Genomic DNA, 19,686 nt, shown 5'->3' with positions numbered 1-19,686 from the left:
GCTATATCATTTTTCAGCGGTATATGTTAAAATGAGCCAGTTTCCTCATGGTGATTATTCAACCTTGATCTTATCAGCATGATCAGTTTTCACGGAATTTGGGGGGCAACTTTTATTTCCTCGTCCTCTTAGATTGATTAAAGCCACATGACAAAGGCTGTGCCATGTTTGTCCTCCCTTTTACCTATCATGCATGTATGGAGGAGCCTCTCTATAACACAGGCTCCTTGGTGTGACAGCACAGATAAATCACTGATGCCAGAGGAATTACTTCGATAAAAGAAATGGCCGTCTCTTCTGGTGTAATGGCAGTGTGAGCCGCGCTACTCTGCTGTCAGCACCCCGGTGTCTTAGAGGAGGCAATCTCCTCAACCTGGTGTAATTAGGACCCCAGAGATGCTTCATTACTGGAGACTATTCCTGCACCGTGCCCGTCTACAGCTCTCCGGGTTCTGCTCTGGCTCGCCTCACTTTACACCAATGCTTCAAAATTTAAAAACATATGATGAACAACCCATCAGTTAATGTGGGAAACATGTTTGTATCGTTATTTCAAATTATAATCAAGTGAAATAAGTATCTGAGTATGTACTGGGTGGTTAAATGAATACTTCATCGCCCAAAATGATAATTTGTGTATTAATTAGTCACCCCGTGTTACACTGTATTCAGGAAGAAAACCTGTTTTTCTCATATGCCTCCGCAGTGATAAGAGAATCCAAAAAAGCATTTAACTACAGCAACTATATCAAAACATTAGTCTCCAAAAACAACGCGAGCAGTAATAATCAAAGTCTCACTTATTCAGTCGTATGCTCACTACTTCCAAAACTCATGCTTTTTTTGCAAAAAAAACGTACAGTGATCAACCACTTATATGGATCAAAAAGCTTGGGACATAACCTTTTTTATACATGCGCTGTCTAAATAATTTGAAAATGGTAATTGAGTAGACCACTTACAGTGTTCATTTACAGTCTTTTCATTCATGACAACATCTGGGAGAACAACTGTACTACCACTTAGCCCCGCCCCCTTAACCCTGACACACTAAAAGGCTTATGACAGATTTAACATTTTTGTTCATAGAACGTGTGGTGTGCAACGAGATGACCAACCCAGCACACCACACACAAACAGATTCCATCCACCAACAAGTGAGTCTCAAAGCCTCACATGTTCGCGTCTGACGGACAATGAGCTGAATGTGGCTAGCTGTTAGCTACCAGGTATATCCATTGCGGTTGCATTTTCAGTCCAACTCCTCTCCTTGTCAGTTTGATTGTGATATGTCTTACAGGACACGTTGTACAAACACTTAAGCTGTTGTCATAAATCAACAAGTTGATCCTCCGTCTCTGAGGCTGATCTCACTTTATGCTTCACGTTTATCACTGTCGCCATGTCTCTTGTTTGTTGTGCTTCTGTCTTCAGTCAGCTTGCTTCCTGATAAACTATCGTTTTTTTCCATGTGACAATCCACAGAGTGCCACAGGACAGGATTTCTGAACGTAAATATCAAATGTCTAGTCCAGTTAAAGTCCGACTGAGGCATTTACATGACAAAATAGCTCGATTTCCAATCACATTATCGGGCTGTGTTAGTCCAATTTCAAGAAATACAATTTAGTCCAATTTCAGTTGGACTAATATGTTTACATGTATTTTAACACAACTTTTTCTGACATCATGTAAACATACTGTGTGTGTGTGTGTGTGTGTGTGTGTGTGTGTGTGTGCGCGCGCATGCACGCGTGGCAGGCAGTGAGGTGGATTAAGAGGCAGCACGACTGGGTGACTGCGCGTTACTTAGCCCCCCTCCCAGCCTAAAAGACTTTAGTTACTCTTTAAGTATCATAATAATATGGTATCGTGTAGCCTCTGGTGATTTCAATGGCAAGCAAAAGAGTGTTAAGGTGAAAGTATCTAAAACTGATCCCACTACTAACCGAGGAGTAATGTTCACATTGAAGTCAAAGTGGAAACGTTCTGAAGCACAAAGTTGTTTTGCTCCAGTTCTCCGTTTTTCAGGACTACTGGAGTAAAGATGACAAAAAAATCCATGTGTTGATGAAGCCTTACAGTTTTCATCTTGTGATTTTCATAAATTGACAAAAAATGGACAACACATTTAATCCAATTACCACGATTTCAGACGATTTTTCTGATGACTTGTTAGGGGTCGGGCAGCGAAACTGTTGGTTCCCCTTAGTTTCCTCCATGCTATTAATATCCTCTCAACCAACTTTGCACATAGGTCCAGTCCCATGCCAAACTTCCTCAGCTGCAAACACAAGCCAATAGTCCTGATGGTGGCACAACAGTAAACGTCCAAATTTAAAAGGTTTTGTGTTGCAACGTGCACTAAAATATGAAGAAACTTTTGTACACCTCACTGTTACAAAGTATGAAGTCCATCAAATACTTTTTTTATCAAAAACTGTAAATCTAATTAAATCGATGTCCTTCAACATTTTTTGCTCACTGACACCAAACTTGCTACAGGACATCTTCAGACTGGCCTTCACAAACCTTATACACATATTTTTGATACATCAAAAACTGAGACTACAGTGAATCACTCTAAATGGTGCTGTAAACATGTGTGTAACATATGTAACATTACAGAAGTTTATCTCAGAAACTGAATTTTCGACAGCATTTTGAATTCTGCCCTGTTGTAAACTATTGCAGGCTATGGGAAAATTGCATCTTTAAACATCAGTTTTTTTTACTAATGTAACAAATCAATCTTTATAAAAACAAATAATCAACATCTCTATGCTTTCTAGATGAAGTATGCAAATTTTAACAATTTTGTCTTGCTAACTGAATTTTCAACGGCAGTTTGAAATCTGTCTTTCCATACACAGACAGCTGATATCCTGCCCCCTGGTGGTTGGCTCAGTTATACTGTGAAGCCATCTCTGGTTTCTTCCTTGGCATATAGCTCACTGGGATTGTGACTTACCTTTGGTATCTGACATTGGGACTTCAAGCCTCATGTAATGCATAATGCACATTCTAATAGTTGTTCATTGGCTTTGCTTGCTGTTAAAAATGCCTGGCTTGACCCATTGCTGCTCAGCAGCCTTAATGTATACTGTATCTACAAAATTTGGCTTCGACACAAATTTATCAGAAATGTGTTTAACTTGCCAGTAAAGTGGCTAATATAAGAACGGTGCAGGATCACAGCATGATACATGACCTGACAGCAGGAGAGAAAGATGAGCTGGTATCATACCTGAGAGGAGAGCAGGGCCGGAGGCAGCAAGTCAGAGATATGGATGGAGACAGGAGGACCGGTCCAGTTACTCTGGGCAAACATATGAAGGCAGGAGACAGCCAGGGCCATAACTGCCAGCTTTCTGCAGCAGGACACACAGGACACAAACTGCATTCAGTGGACGGAAACACTGGGGAGACTTGATGATATCTGAGGATGCATTAAGGATTTCAGAATTAAATAGATGCTCGTAAACATTTTACAGAAAGGCCAAGTGACAGTTTCCAGCTGTCAGCTGACTGTCCAGACAATTAGCGGATTTTAAAAACAGGGAGCGAGCAGCACCATGCTTTGCTGCCTTTCTATTAGTCTAAGAAAGTGATGGAAGGTGATGGAAGAGAGGAAAAGGATCCAGGTGGAGGAGGAGCAATATGTGCTGCGTTCAACATTTACTCATGGACACCTCTCCCCTGAGAGCGACAAGCGAGATGTTAAGCTGTCCTTATTAAAAATTAATAATTCAAAACAGAAAAAAAAACCAGAGGTGGTGAAAGGAGAACAAACAAGCACTCCTGAGATCAGCTTTGTGCTACAGTCAACCATTTTTACTGCCCAACCCACCTCAGCAGGCCAACATGGAGACACGTAATACTCCCAGGCTTAAGACATTCACATCCAATTTTTCTCTACACTTCAGAAATAGGGTATGTACTTTGTTTTCATAGGAGATCATTTCAAATTAATAGCCAAGAAAATAGGTTATTCCATCTTTTATTCATTAAGAGATTTTCAGAGCGTCAAAAGTTTAACCCTTAGGGCCCACTTTAATATTACACACGCTCGTATAGCTCTGCACACAAAATGTGCTTTTTAAAAATCAAGCTTTAAAAAAGCACTTTAATTTAATTTGGTTTTCTGCTTTCACTGAGTTTATTTTTTAAGCAACATTATAATCACAAATATCAAATATTCATTCATTTTCAGAATTGTAACCCTTTAACTGCCATTTTTTTGTCATGATGCCACAATGTTTTTAGATGAAAATAAACACAAGAAATTAAATAAAAATTTAATATAATATGTGCAAAGTAGATTTTTTTATTATTACACCCTGGGACATGTCAATGATTAGCAGCAACATTGATTTTTATACTCTTTTTGTGCAGTGTTAAATACTCATACTCATACTGCTCATATCGCACACAAAATATGCTTTTCAAAATCAGGCTTTAAATAATACTATTCATAAATCTTTTCTCTCATTGAGTTATTTTTTTAAACCAAAATCAAACCTAATAACAAATATCAAATAGTCATTTATTTTCAGAATTTTAGCCCTTAAAATGCCAGGTTTTTGTCATGATGCCACTAATAGTTGGGAACACTTATTTTGACTCAGATCTTTGTAGATACTTATTGAACGATAACGTTGATAACATTGATAATATTTGCATTCTTTCTATATCAAGCCACATTTCCAGAAGCTTTAAGTAGGAATGCACGATAATTATCAGGACCGATAATCATTGGCCCGATAATGGGAGTTATGACGTCATAGCGATAATTCAGATAATTTAATTCTGATAAAATTTTTGGCCAATAAATAGAACCGATAGTAATAAGCATAAATTGCTTTGATTTCGCCCGTGTTGCCCATGGTTTTGCTCCACCAGTACTACACACACTGCATCATTCTGCGTGTCAAACTGCTGCACCTGCTGGATCCGTCCGAAACATGTCATCACAGTCAGCAACAGGGTTGAGAGGGAGTGTAGGGGACACTGTTACAGATGTCGTGCAATAAAACAACATTTCCACGTCCAAAAACAAACGAACAAGACAACCTAAGGTCCTAGGGTGACGGGAGGAAAGGACTACTAACGTGCCGACTTTATCGCTATTAAGCGGCTTTTCGGACCCTCTCAGTGGCATTATTTAAAAAAAACACAATAGGAGAAACATTTAGCGACCCATTTAGATCATCAGGGAACAAGCAGGAAATAAACTGGCATTCATTACCTAGCTCGCTGCTCACAGTAACCGCTGAACACTGCTGACAGCGGCAGCCGTCTCCCCTCTCTCCTCCTGCTTTGTGTGTGTGACGTGACAAGAGGAGAGGCTGCATGCGGTGTAAATTCAGATGTAGTGAGTTTACAGCTCAGTTATGCTGAAATAATAAACTGATGTTTGATTCCTTCGAACTCCAAACAAGCAGAGCAACATGTAAATATGCAGAGTTCAAAAAGCTGCTACTTAGGGACTGTTCTGTAGCTGTGGTGCTTCCTGACATATTATTTTCAACATTATTTTTGTACAATTCAAATTGACATAAGAAAAAGGGAAAAAAAAACAAAAAATAGAAAAATTAAAATCGATTTTGCTCTTGAAACTGAACTTCTTTTACAAAAATGCAGCTTTCCGAGTTTTTTGATAAAAATGCACACAAATTCAGTTGATAGCTAGAATTAAATGCTTTTTTTGTGTATGAAAGCTGAAGATCTATTCTTTATCTTGGTGTATTCATTGTTTTATATTTAAAACACAAAATATTATGGATTTATATTATGGATTATCTACAGACTAAGCAGCTATAGGCTGTTGGTTGTATAAAAGCTTTTATATTTTTATTGAGTGATACAATTTACAGTTACTCTGATTTGACAGATTGTCAGAGAATTTCATTTGAAACCAAAGTGTCCATTTAAGAGTCAGAACTGTTGTTGTTCTTGTTGTGTTAACTGCAGTGATGTCAGTTATATTTGGTTAGGTCAGAGCTATAATGTTAAATTGATCTGTACTCACTACATCTCAGCCTTTCATACCCCCAGGTAATGGAAAAACAAACAAAAAGAAATAATTGGTTATTGGTACCTTATCGTCCATGAGAAGCTGGAAATTATCAGTTATTGGTATCAGTTGAAAAAATCATTATTGTGCATCCCTAGCTTTAAGCATAGCGGGGGTAAGTGGGGATGCAAATAAATAAATAAATTGTGAATAATAGATATTTTTTTTATCACAGCCTGAGATAGTATGTCAGTGATTATCAGCAACACTGATTGTGACAGTTCACCTAGTGGAAATAGCATGTATTCTCTTCATACACCTAATATTTTTATAATAATAAAACATGACAAATTCCACAAAAAAACAGCCTAGAATGACACCCAGAAATAATACAATGCATGTTTTTATGCTTTGATGGCTGTGAGATAAAAAAACATTTGAATGGTTTTCAAATGAGCATTTTTTGCACTTAACAGTCTGAATGTAACAATTTTGTTTCCACTGTGTATTTTAGACTCATAGTAGGAGCTGAGTTATTTACCAAAATATTCACCTCACTTTGCTGTCATGAATGCAGTCGCTGCAGAGGTCTTTTTGGGGTACTTCACAACTTACTTGGTTTGTAGCAAAGTACAACTGATAGCTGGAATCCAGTGATGTAAACAAGGTGAACACAGAGTCTGCGTAATCTTAACCAGCGTGGAACAACACTATTATTTTTCATATTGTCCACAGCTGTGTATAAGGACACAGTCATACATGAGCAAAATTAACATGGGCAAATGTTGGCCTCCCATTTACTTCCATTCAATGCAAGTAAAGAGACGAAATAAACATTTCCTTCCTGTGGTAAAGGAAATGTACATCTTCTAATTGCATGGAGTTGACGCGAACTTTGAACAGTGATGTCACACAGTCTCCAGTTCTCATTGCCTCAACAGACCCCCCCCAAAAAAAACATAATCAGGACCCCTCCCACCCAGCACATCACCTGTTTGACCTGTTGTCCACTGGCAGACGCTACAGGTCCATTAGAGCTCGCAACACCAGACTTACAAACAGCTGCTTTCACTGGGCCAAAAGAACTCTAAACACCAACAAACAGTAAACATAAACTAACTCACCGCCCCTACACTTCTCCCTGTGCAATAATCTATACATTAGTGCAATAAGCAATCAGTGCAATCTATCTCTCTATTTATCTTGGCACCGCTGTTATTTAATATTTGCACAGTTTTGCAATTGAGGAATGTGTGTATTATGTGGTGAAATGGGTTACTGTGTGTGTGATATGTGTGTTGAATGTGCATGATACATGATACTGCACTGATCAGATGTAGCACTGCAAATTTCATTGTATTGTGTACAACAACAATAAAGCTTTCTATTCAATTTCTATTCAACCAATAGCCAGAAAGTTTGTGTGGAGGATTGTTGTCATTTTTAACCGGCCAACATTGAATGATACGAGCTATGATAAACTATAACAGGCCCACATGAGAGATGCTGCCTGGCTGGCAGTGAGTTGAATGACAGGCGTTGAAGGTAAGAAAATGGAAAATGTACCAATGACATTACATTTCTAGGTAGCTAACATTAGCTAGCACGCTAACTTTTAGTGAGTATCACACGTGGCACTGCCCACATTCAGCACAGGTATCACCTCAGCAAGCGATGGTCACTCGCCTGCATTTGCTTGTCTGAGACTGCACCCTTACCGCCCCACTCCTTCCTTTCACAATAAAAGACCACCTTCAGTTCCTCAGAGCATTTTGCAGGGAAGCAACTCAACAAAAAAAAAAAAGCTTGCACAAGTCACAAATACACATTTTCAGGACTTAATGTGGTCTTAAAGCACTGCACACTTTTGTCCTAGACCTCTCATATTTCTGTTCTATAGTAATGTTTTGAATTTTGTGTATTTACATCACCAGGTGAGAATCTGCGTCAATTCGAGTCTTCATATTGACTTCGTATGTAATCGAGACGTGTGGCTTTTGTTGTGTTTTGTCTCGGATTGCAGTCAATTTACTGATGATAAACAGGAACACACGCTTGACCTGCTGCACTCTTCCTCTACCTGTGTACAAAAAGTTTCTGTAAACCTGCCTGAAACAGATGCAAAATTTTTTTGGTTTTACACCTGTTCTGGCCTTGTTCCCAATTATCGCAGGAATGGATTAAAATATCTGTAACACTGTTAAGTATTTACAGTATTAACAATTATTCCCAGTTTGCATTTGGGACTCATTTATGTCTTTTTTGGCCAACAAAATGTGTATAACTGAAGAGGAAATGTTCTATGGGCAACATGAAAGTGTTGATCCTGCGTTTTATTTTATTGATCTTATTTTATTTTATCACTTTGATATTTGTACATTACTTTATTATTCTATTTTTTTTTTTAATTAATTAGTTATTTATGTATTTGAGTTCACTTATAATCTGTTTTATTGTTACTGTCATGTTCATTTTATTTTCTTCGTAGGAATATGAGACTGTATGAGCGGATATATATTTGTACATTGATGTACACTTGAAATTTCAAAAAATTATTATTTGAAAAAATATTCCCAATCCTTGTATGCCGATGCTTTATGACAGTAATGTGTCTTGTCACTAAAGGTCTTTTACTACCTTGCTGGCTAGGACGTTGTTATTATGAAATCTGAGCATGATTCAGCCACTGAATTCAAAGATTAGATCAAGGAGGCACTGAACTGTATCAGTGAGGAGAAAATCAGATATTCTGCCCTGAGATTACTGCATATTTATGCCGTAAAAGCAAATAAACATGCACTATAATTTCAGCTGGATGTAAACAGAGACTCCGCTGCCCTCAGAAAATAGATATGCAATTAGATCAAAAGTATCTGACGCCACGTCTGAAGGATTACTGTCAAAATAACTTACACCTTTGATGGTTCTAGCAGTGCACATTTACAAGAGGTTTGACAGAAGCTCTCAACCATCTTATACAGCTGCTGAAGACACATTTGAGAAACCATCAAGTAGATATTTTGGCTGATGTTCTTCCCTGCTGTACTACCTGTTGGCCTGCTCATCGCTGGTGCCTGTAGTAAGGTAGAGCAGGACCCGTCTCTCCAGGTAGGCCTCAATGTCCTCCCCTTCGCTGCAGCTGCCATCTCCGGTCAACAGATCCAACACCTGGGGGCTCAGCAGGACCGCTTCAAAGTCCCCCTCCATCAGGGACTCCAGCAGAGAGCCCACCTCTGGAATAACACATCACAGAGTGAGTTCACGTGCTTAATCATTTAGTTTAATTCATGTGAGCACATGGAACCATACGATTTAACACAGTGGCAGCACAGGAGTGCACAAAGATCCCTGAAAATGTGAAAGCTGCGGGTACTGTGACCACTGTGTCAAATATAAATGGATTCATTTTAACTGACTCGGACTAAGTGCTTTTTTTATATATAGAGAGAGAGCGATATATATAGAGAGAGAGATATAAAATTGTGTTTTTAATTCTTAATGTTCTTAATGATTTAATGATTTTTTTCAAACTTTATTTATATTTTCAAAATATGATCATGTGTGAATACATACCCATATACTTATACTTTGTCATTTACACAAACGCCCACCTGCACCCTCCCATCCAGGTTTACGCAAATAACCAAAATAAGACAAAAAAAAGACAAAAAGAGCTAACCAGTCTTGACTTAAGCATGTTCATTACATAACTGAACCTATTCATGCATGCCAGCTACAAATTATTCAAAATAGCTAAAGAAAGGCGACCTGGTTTTATTTAAGGTTTGGCGTTATCCACATACACTGTATCTGACCTTCTCTAGCTTTTGGGGGTTTTTTTAACAATTTTTTTGGGGCTTTTTGCCTTTATTAGACTGGACAACGTTAAGTGTTGTGTTAGTGTTAAGTTGAAATCGAACCTGTGGCCACTGCAGCCATATTGTAGTGGTGCCCAAACCTTCTCTAGTTTTAACACTGTTATCACCTCCTGAGTCCATTGTTTAAAAGATGGTGGCTTTTTTGCCTTCCAACTGAACAAGATAAGTCTACAGGCAAGAAGAGAGGCAAATGAAATCACCCTCCTTGGTGACCATAAAAGGATTTCTTCTTGTTAATCTACCCCCAAAACAGTAGTAAAAGAGTTGGGTTTTAGTTTTGTAATACATAGGGATGAGAAACATTTAAATGTTGAGGACCAAAAGCTGTTTAGGGACAGATGGATACATTTAAGTCAGTTTATCATAGGAAAAATGTAGGTTGTGGAATATTTCTTAGTGATTGATTTCTTATTGATCTTGAGCAAAATAAAAAATAAGAAACACATTAATTCCGCCTGATTCTTTTTAATCTGCACTTTTCCACCAAAAGGCACTGGCTTTATTTCAGCTCCCGAGCCCGTCTTGCAGTTATTTTAATATGTCTACAGAAAGTGCACTGATCAGAGACTTTGATCAAGTTTTTAGACACATAAGAAGATCAGTGTTCTCTCTGCACGGTTTGGTTAACTGACAGTACAGTCAAAGCGTGAATACAATGCTTTAATATAGGGGTTAAAAGTCAGATTTTCCTGAATCCTGCCACAATCAACCAATCAATCAGTCATATGAAATCGTGTAATACAATTTCAGTTTATGTAGTCCTGCCAGTTTCTTCAACATGTGTATTGTAAAGACTATCATGCTTCCCTTGAGATACAAGAACTACAATCACGTTCTTTTTGTGTATCAAAGTGGATTCATTTGAAATTGAGCAGTCTAAATTAAAAAATATGACTTAATTAAAGACAAAGAAAACATTTACGCAATGTAATTACACCTTTAGTCTTGTTTGAACACATCTCCCAAGATTTTATATCAAATTATACAGTATATCATACAATGAAGCTCTTTATTAAATTGGATGGAGACAAGATTGTGTGTCCGAACAATTATCAAGTCCAAATGGACAACAGTGGTGTTTGCTTTTAATTGAGAGCACAGACAAAACTGCTGTGTTAATGCAATTTGTCTGATTTCCCATGCAGCCACTCGCCAGAAGCTGGCAGGCGAGGTTGATAAAAACGAAGCAATGCACTCCGCCCCAAAGCTCCTGCCAACTTGACGATCTCTGTCTGATATTGTTTTGCAGCAATATTCAATCTAACTCATTAAGTTAATGAGAATATTGAAGCATTCCCTAAAGAGAAGGAGTATAGGATGTGAATGTTTGAGTAGCTAAGAGTCCCACACTTGTTGTGTTTAGGAGGGCCAGCTGAAGAGGCCGATGGTGAGATGGTGAAAAATGTAGATTTATGAAAAGACAGAGGGCGGCCGCTGGGCCACTGCTTCCCGACCAGAAATAATTGGTGTGCATGGTTCAACATCTCGCAGCCTTTCATTAGCTTTTTATTTGAGGAGGGAGACTGGCTTGGCTCATTAGCATTGATTGTTCTCCGTTCTCCCGATGGAGAGAATGGAGAGAGAGGAGGGAAGGAGCTGCATGACGAAGCCTGGCTAACTAGAAACAGTCCAAATATGCTCAACATCAAACCTTTTGTATACACACAAAATAAAGACAGTACTGACAAAGAAACGATGTCAGCTTCAACCCTCTTCTATGACTGTGTTTCATCTTCTAAAATCTATTTAAATCTAAGAGAACAGCGTTCAGTCAGTCTCCAGGCAGCTCAGCACGCCTCGAATACTAAAACTACCCGATCTCTTGTGCTACTTAGGGATTTCAAGCAATTTCCTGCTGACTGCTAAGAAGACGGCCAATGCTGAGGTAACAAACTACATCAGCTGCTCTTTTCTGGAACTGAAAAGGCAAAAACAAAATGAAATGCTTTTTGTAAATTCCCTGGTTATCTTACAAATGACTATGACAAATAACAATTTGACATCGTAGCTTAGTTCTGTTTTCAGGCATTCACATGTTCAATCAAAGGCCATTTCAGAGAGAGGGCATTGCTATTGGCTGCGCATCCCTTCTGTAAAAGCCTGCTTCAATGGCAGAGAGTGGTATTCCAGCTATGGCAACAACTGCCTACATTGCAACACAACCCAAAAAGGAAGACTTTGAGTCTAAAAGAGCAGTTAACAGTAAACTATATAAAATGTGTCAATATCACAGTATTTTAATAAATTCACAATATTGTGATCACAACAATTCACACATAAAACTCATAAAATAAAGTTACATAAACTGATATCATAAAGTCAAATAAAGTACTGTAATAATGTTTAAGAAACTAAAGTATAAAGTTAAATAAAGTACTGTTATAGTAAAGCTAAATAAAGTAATACTATAATTAATATTATAATTAAATGAAAGCAGAACCCACGGTGCTTTTATTTTGAAGGTCCCGACTCGTCTCGGGACAGAAGGTGATGTTTTTGCTGTGAACTTGAAGCTTCTGGTCAACAGTTGGATGTGAGCGTTAGCAGAAAGTTAAACTGTAACTGCGGTAATGAGGACTAATCCGCCGCGAGTGGGAAACAAACCAACAGCTCTCCAGTTCATACATTATTAGTAACTGCAAGTCATAGTGGTGCTCCATGGTTGCAAAATGAGACTAAATAGTCACAGTGTGGAGCTCTGCTAAAGCCCTGCTCTGTGTGTGTGTCTCTAAGAGGCAGAGAGCTGTAGGAGAGGGAAAAACAAAATTCCGACACGAGCCTCATACTGATGGCTAAAAAAAACAGACAATTTATACATGATGTTTGCAATAAACTAAGGAGTCGCACATGGAAGAAGCTGCGATACAGGTATATATATGCCCACCACTACTGTGACGATCAGTAACTGCAGTTATAGCAAAACCAATCAATCCCGAAATCCTTACTTCCGGCTCACCGACTGCATCCCACTGCCTCCCAGGTCTTTTTCATCAAGAAACATTTTTGCATGTCTCTGTAGTCTAAATGCCATGAATTGTAGAAATGACAGTAACACACTCTCAAAGTCTCTCATTTTATGGTGCTGGACTCAGCTGTCCACACAGGAAGTGATGGAAGTAGTTGTGTGAACAATGACAGACAAGAGCTTGAGAGAGAGGTTCAAACTCTGCCTGCTGTCACACCTTTGTACACGTGGGCAGTCACATGCTGCTTGGATTGTCTGGTTCTGTTGGCATCGGAGGACAATTTGAGCAAAGGCACCACCAATCGGTTTTGCTGTTGGGCACTCACTCTTTACCTCGACAGCCTCACTAGAAGTCAACGCTCCTTTCTACCGTGCACCCCTAACTTCAGACTCATCAGTGTCAAAGATGAGGTCACAGGCTCACATTCTGACATGAAACCGGATTTCTTGCCCACTTAGGCTCACCTCCAAGTCAGTCACATGATGCCCTAATTGTATCCATGGCTTTAATAAGCAGTAGCAGTGTGACTGATGTTATACGGAGGTGTGGAGATTTTCATCTCAAGGCTGATATAATGAAACCCAGGGGCTGCCGTAATGGCACAACGAGAAGGGAGAGGGGGGAAGGTGCTCTGGCTTTATGAGGAGGAAAATGAAAGCCTGAGGTATGGCTGATGTTAAATTACATTTCTGCTACTCTTCAGGTCTGCCAATGAAATGACAGCAATTATAGGAAACAAGACAGAAGCCTTCAAATTAGTCCATCATTCATAAAGGTTCAGGCCATGGACACGAGGAAGTGACCTGCCAACTCAATGAACAGAAAAGCTTGGATTACAACACACGTGGAGTGTGACTGCGTTCTTTAGGACACCACTTGTCCACCATATCTTTATTGCATATATTTGTTTGCAGCTATAGTAATGTTTTGAATGCCCTATAGAGAATCTTTAAATGATGATTTAACACCCTGTGACACACTGAAATAACTCAACTGTCGACTAGTTCATCTCACACACTCTATTTTTCATAAGCTTCTTGATCCAATTACTAGGGCTTGGGCTGCCCCTTGAAAGTCGGCGGCTCGTTTCATCAGCCTGAGAACCTCAGTCGATCGAGATTGCCTCAAGTTGAGTAGTTGCAGGGAGAGTTTTGTTCCCCAGCTTTTGCTGCAGAGTGAGTGCTCTTGACTTTCTTGGCTCCCGACTCTTTGCAGCTGCAGACATGCAGGCAGCAGCACAGAGGGAGAGAGAGACTGCACCCTGAAGTGCAGAACTGGTGAATTTACAGCTCCCCGCAAGTTACTATGATACAGTCTTTGGCTTTTATTGATATCTAGTGTCAGCAAAAAATGTTGTTGTGCAATTTGATCGGTAGTTAGTGCCATTAGCTTGTTTACTATATGCCGCAGATACATGCTGAAGGTCCCATGAAGCCCATTCAGAGTTTGCATGGAAAGCAAAAAGAATCAAGTGCGACAACGGAGGAAAAGTCACACCTGCTGCGCTGCATTCAGGGACCCGCAAAAACATCAGATTTTAGAGTGACTCCAAAGAGACACTACATACCTGTCCTACCCATGATCCCGTCCTGCGAGCTGTCCCTTTTACACAGACCTCAATTCAGCTGCCTATGTGGCCTGCTTAAAGGCGAGACAGCTCTGTCCCCCCAATTTGCAGTTGCACCTTTTACAAAGAACAGAAAGGCAGCATCACAACGAGATATTCCCATCTTAAACAAGGAGTGTAAAATGGGCTACAGACTGCTGTGCTAGCTCGTCAACCCTGCTCAGTCATGTGTGGCAGCAGCACACTAAACAACTACACATCCTTACAACTCCAGAGCCATCTTTGGAGAAAATGTGGTGAGTGTACCCAATCAATTAAATTAGCGGGAAACAGACAGCATATGTTCTTGTTATAAATAAGAGAACCCTGACGTTTGCTATTTTTTAGCATGTCAGCATGTCATTTTCCTGATCCCAAACACAGCCCTGCAACACACATGCACCAACAAAGCCCTCATATGAAGTCTGCAGAAGTGTCAGAGAGGAGAACTGCACAGATCCTGGCATGAGGCTCATCTCAGCGGAGTGCAGCGGACCATTTACAGCAGAGGGACAACAGCACTGTCACTCACCCTGAGCTGTGCAAGGAGTCTCGGATTTTAAGACAACTCTGTTTCTTTCTGCCCTGGAACTTATGTGCCACACTCAAATCAAATGAGTAACACACAGGAGCTGGTTCTGAATGGACACCTACAGTGGAGAGCACCTACCTCTCTCATCTCCTTCCACGATGATCCTTCAGCCTTAAAGTCACAGAACAACACAGTGTCAGACAACACTGGTATCATGTTTGAGCACTTTTTCCATCACCTGACAGAACTCTCATGTAATTATTTTGGATAGTGGCTGGCCCATTTCCTGTTATTAAGAATCAGAATTATGCCAACATGTGGTTGAATGCCTCTGTGCACCAGTCAAGTTGCACGTACAGTTTACATTCATGTCAGTGAAAACATGGATGCGTCACACGCAGAAGTTCTTGAATTACAGCCTAAAACATGTGAGGTCACCATTACCTTGGCCTGTAACCTTTGACCACCAGATTCTAATCAATTCATTCTTGAGTGCAAGTGGATGTTAGAGGAAACTCCCTCAAGACTCAAGGTAGGGATGTAACGGTTACCACGTTAATCACGGTGAAATTCCCCAACGGGTAGTAATATCATTCAAGTTTTAATTATCGTGATAACCATGTGTGATCACTCTGCTTTGAAATCACCGTAAAAACTGTCAGCGGGGTCCAAAATTAACACACACCCAACGCCAGAATAGTCACGTATTAAACTCTGTGTCTTGAACCAACACAGCAAACTCTTTTTGGCTCTCACATTGACAGCGTCAGTGCAGTAGCTGCACTTCTTTCATTCTTGCCTTTCACAATAAAAGCCCTAGACGGACACACAGCATCACAGCTTGCCAGAGGGAACTCATTTACACACAGAGGCTGTGGTGATGAGCTGTTCAATATATTTAATGTTTACTTCAGATTTTGCTTTGGCCTCTTTTCTACCAAATTTGCTGGTGAATAAAAAGTTAATTCTGGACACTAACTGTCAGACTGTAATGCTTCAACCAAAGTTAGCAGCAACAGACCTACGTCACCGACAGACATCACCTACAGGCGTCACCTACAGGCGTCACCTACAGACGTCACCTACAGACGTCACCTACAGGCGTCACCTACAGACGTCACCTACAGGCGTCACCTACAGACATCACCTACAGACATCACCTACAGACGTCACCTACAGGCGTCACCTACAGGCGTCACCTACAGGCGTCACCTACAGACGTCACCTACAGACGTCACCTACAGGCGCAGCAACGCTGAACGTGCAGGCCGTCCCTCCCCCTTCTGAAAACATCCTATGATTTCAGTGTGTGTATCAGTATCAGTACTTTTTGAACATTTCAGCATTTTTTGGTCATTTTTTTAATATGGTTTTATCTCTAATGCAATGTCAAATTGACCATGACCTTTGGGCACCAAATTCTAATCAGCTCATTGATGAGTCCACCTGAACATTTGTGCAAAATTTAAATAAATTCTCTCAAGGTGTTCTTGAAATATCCATTTCATAAGAATGAGATGAATATAAGGTCAATGTAACCCTGACCTTTGACCACCGAGATCTATCAGTTCATCCTTGAGTCTTTGAAAATATTTATGCCAAATTTGAAGAAATTTTATCAAAGTTATCTTGAGATTTTGCATTTACAAAAAAGATGAGTATTGTTGCCCAAAGAATCGATATGATGTTGTATCGTTATGAAACCAGCGATTACATCCCTGCTCCACCCCAGACCCTCATCCATCCATCCCTTAACCTCAAACTTTATCTGTATATCCCTCAACCTTCTTCCTCCATCCATTCATCCCTCCACTCTCAACCCTCATCCATTCATCAGTCACCCTTCTACCTCCATCCATTCATCTTTTGACCCTCATTCTTTCATCCCTCAGCCCTCAAACTTAACATCACTTACCCTTCTCCCTTCATCCATTAAACCCTCCAATAATCGTTTCATCCCTTAACCATCATCCCTAAGTTCTCATACCTGCATCCTTCCCTTCGTACCCTTAATCGATCATATGTCATACGCTATTCTGAATCTTTATCTTTACTGGTGCGGTCTTTGTCAGTGACTTGCATTGAAAACACACCACTGTAGGCTAAAGAGTAACATGCGCACTACAAAGACTTCCATCACTGGTAGCTCAGCTTTTAAGTTTTTTGTTTTATTTTGTTTGGTTTTTTTTATTCAAATAATGTCATACACATACATCCCGTTGAATAATGTTTTTAAAAGATAGATACCGCTAAAGCTCATGTCCAGCTATGACTAAAGTTTTTTCCATCTGTCGACTGACGATTTGCTCCAGTTTAATTACAATCGAATCCACTGGCTGCTAAGATACTTGTCTATAAACATGAGGTTCTGAGACAAACTGCACCAAAGTTACAGCCACTGTTTGGGAAAACAGACACAGTGTGACTGTTATTCAATAAGCTGACAGCCAGGTGTTGTATCGACATGTGTTCCCCTGTCGAATAGTGTTTCTCCCCTGTTCCTGCCTCAGTGGTTAGGTTTTGTAGAGGCACAGGTGCACAAGGACTAGGTGAGTAAAAAAGAATTCAAGTTTTCTTTATAAAAACCGTATATGCTCCTTTAATGAAATAAAAGAAAATGGTTTGGCAAACATGCTTAGGAGGGGCACAGGAAGGATCATTTATGGTTTACCATTGTTTGGGTGCACTGATGTAAGATGTTATGTTAACCCTTTGAAACTTGAGCAAATTGGCTTGATTTTGTTCAAAAACATGGGAAGAAGGCAATGAACAATGAAAGAAGAAATGACCCAATGAGTTTAAAAAAATAGTACAAAGTACGAGAAAATTACCCCAAAATTCATTTTAAAAAAAAGAAAAAAAGCAGTTTTGAAAGAAACTGCACCAATTTGCCCAGGGGTCAAAGCTTTAAATACTTGTGAAAGACATCTGAAAGCAGCACAAGAAAAGTATTATAGCTCCAGTTTTCAAAGGGTAAAAATGAATGTAATAATAATATTAAAAAAAAAAAAAAGGTTACAATATAAAATGTATGAAATGAATATTGCATTAAAAAAAGGTGGAGTTGGGGAAAACAGAAGTGGGAAATGACAAAAATATAAGACAGAAAAAAGATATTCGTAAAATATATAGATAATTTAAAATAGAAATATTAAAGTGCTTTAATTAAACAGTTATTAAAACACAGAAAAACACACTTAGGTTCGTAATAAAACTATCAAGTGCTCGAACCATACAAGACTGGTGGTTTGTGTCGGGTTTAGAGAGGGAGGGACACATATCGACGGGGAAACAGTGTTGGACGCGACACCGGCATCAAACTTCAGTCTGTAAAAGCAGCTGACACCTGAGACAGAGCAGCAGTTTGACAGCACATTGTATAACGCAGTGTGCACGCGCTGTGCCAATGCTCCTGCCAGCCACCGAGCTCGTGCTCAGTGCAGCTGCTAACAGATGTGTGCGCGACGTGGCTCGAGACCGTGTAAGTGTATGAAATGAAGACGTCACATCAGACTCCAGTTTAAAGTCTGTCAGTAAAAAGCTGGCTGTCAGTACGACATACAAAACGACCTCACAACAGAGCGGGATTTTTCCATACAGCTAGCTCTCAGGCTCAACCTCGAATTAGCATGAAGTCCACCTGAATTTCACTTGAAACTCCACCTCAGTGTAGTTTTGACATTGAGAACTACAGACGAACTAAAGCTAAAGTTAGCCAATGTAAATACGACAAGTTGTCTGACTTCATGAGATATCTTCGGTCGCCCGCGAAGAAGGACAATTAAAATTGCCGAAAAATGAAATGGGGTCTGGCATGGTGTTCACGCGCGACATAGTGGCACGTAACGTAGCTAACAGCTCGCTTAGCAGTTAAATTAAATTCATGCCAATTTAGTGTGGCTGTAGCGGAGCTGCGTGTGTGACATTAAAACGTTATCATTACTGGCAAAAGCTACACTATCACCGGAGAAAAGCCTCTGTCGTTACAGCGCTGCGTTTGACGTTAAATGACACTTTGTTTCGACAATCACAGCTTATCTGTGGCCATTTTTAAAGCGCTTGTAAGAAAACGTAACCTGCTCATGGTGGTGTTAACAGCTACGTGTTAGGATGATTAAAAAAACAGTCTTCTGTCTCACCTGGAGTGCTGAAAACACTCTGCTTCCACCCCGCTGCCTCGCTGGCTGTTAAAAAGCCTCGGAGGACAGGGAGCTCCACGTCCAGCGGCATCATATCTGCTCTGCTTCCCGGTGAGGCCAAGTGTTTGCGGCTGTCTTCGGTCCGGACCGTCGGAGAGCAAATCTGTCGATTAATCGCTTTGACTATAAGCCGACTCGGTGTTTCTCAGTCACGGATAAGATGTTTATTTCCACCCATGTGGTGCAAGCGGCATCAGTGAGCTGCCATGACAGATGCGCATTGCATTGTGGGAGAACTAATCAAATGAGGACTACCTGATGATGGCTGATGGGAGGAGCTGAGGTTCGCCTGCGGGACTTTCTGACAGAAAGCCTTTTCTTGGCGAGGTTTAGGGAAAAAGTCATTGTTTGGGTTTAAATAAATAGATTAATAAATCGCTGAAAGCTAATTTCTGCCATAAACGGATGATGTTGGAGGCTGCAGTGGCGGACCTAACACATTTGATGCCCCAGGCAAGCTCCCTCTGCTACCCACCCAATATTTTTTAA

General features: G+C 40.0%; 1 protein-coding gene across 1 annotated transcript in view; it reads right to left on the bottom strand.

Moving 5' to 3' along the window:
- Window positions 1-19,442, bottom strand: part of ttc27 (tetratricopeptide repeat domain 27) — an 88,700-nt gene extending 69,258 nt beyond the window's left edge. The window contains 3 exon segments of the mRNA XM_042502086.1: window positions 3,248-3,371; window positions 9,066-9,249; window positions 19,138-19,442. Coding sequence (XP_042358020.1) covers window positions 3,248-3,371; window positions 9,066-9,249; window positions 19,138-19,231 — 402 coding nt within the window. The 5' untranslated portion in view covers window positions 19,232-19,442.
- Window positions 19,443-19,686: the final 244 nt, after the last annotated feature.

This window comes from Plectropomus leopardus, chromosome 15 (assembly GCF_008729295.1).
Source record: "Plectropomus leopardus isolate mb chromosome 15, YSFRI_Pleo_2.0, whole genome shotgun sequence".
NCBI classification, from domain to species: Eukaryota; Metazoa; Chordata; class Actinopteri; order Perciformes; family Serranidae; genus Plectropomus; species Plectropomus leopardus.
The sequence above is the reverse complement of the archived record's forward strand: the minus strand, read 5'-3'. Positions and strand labels throughout refer to the sequence as shown.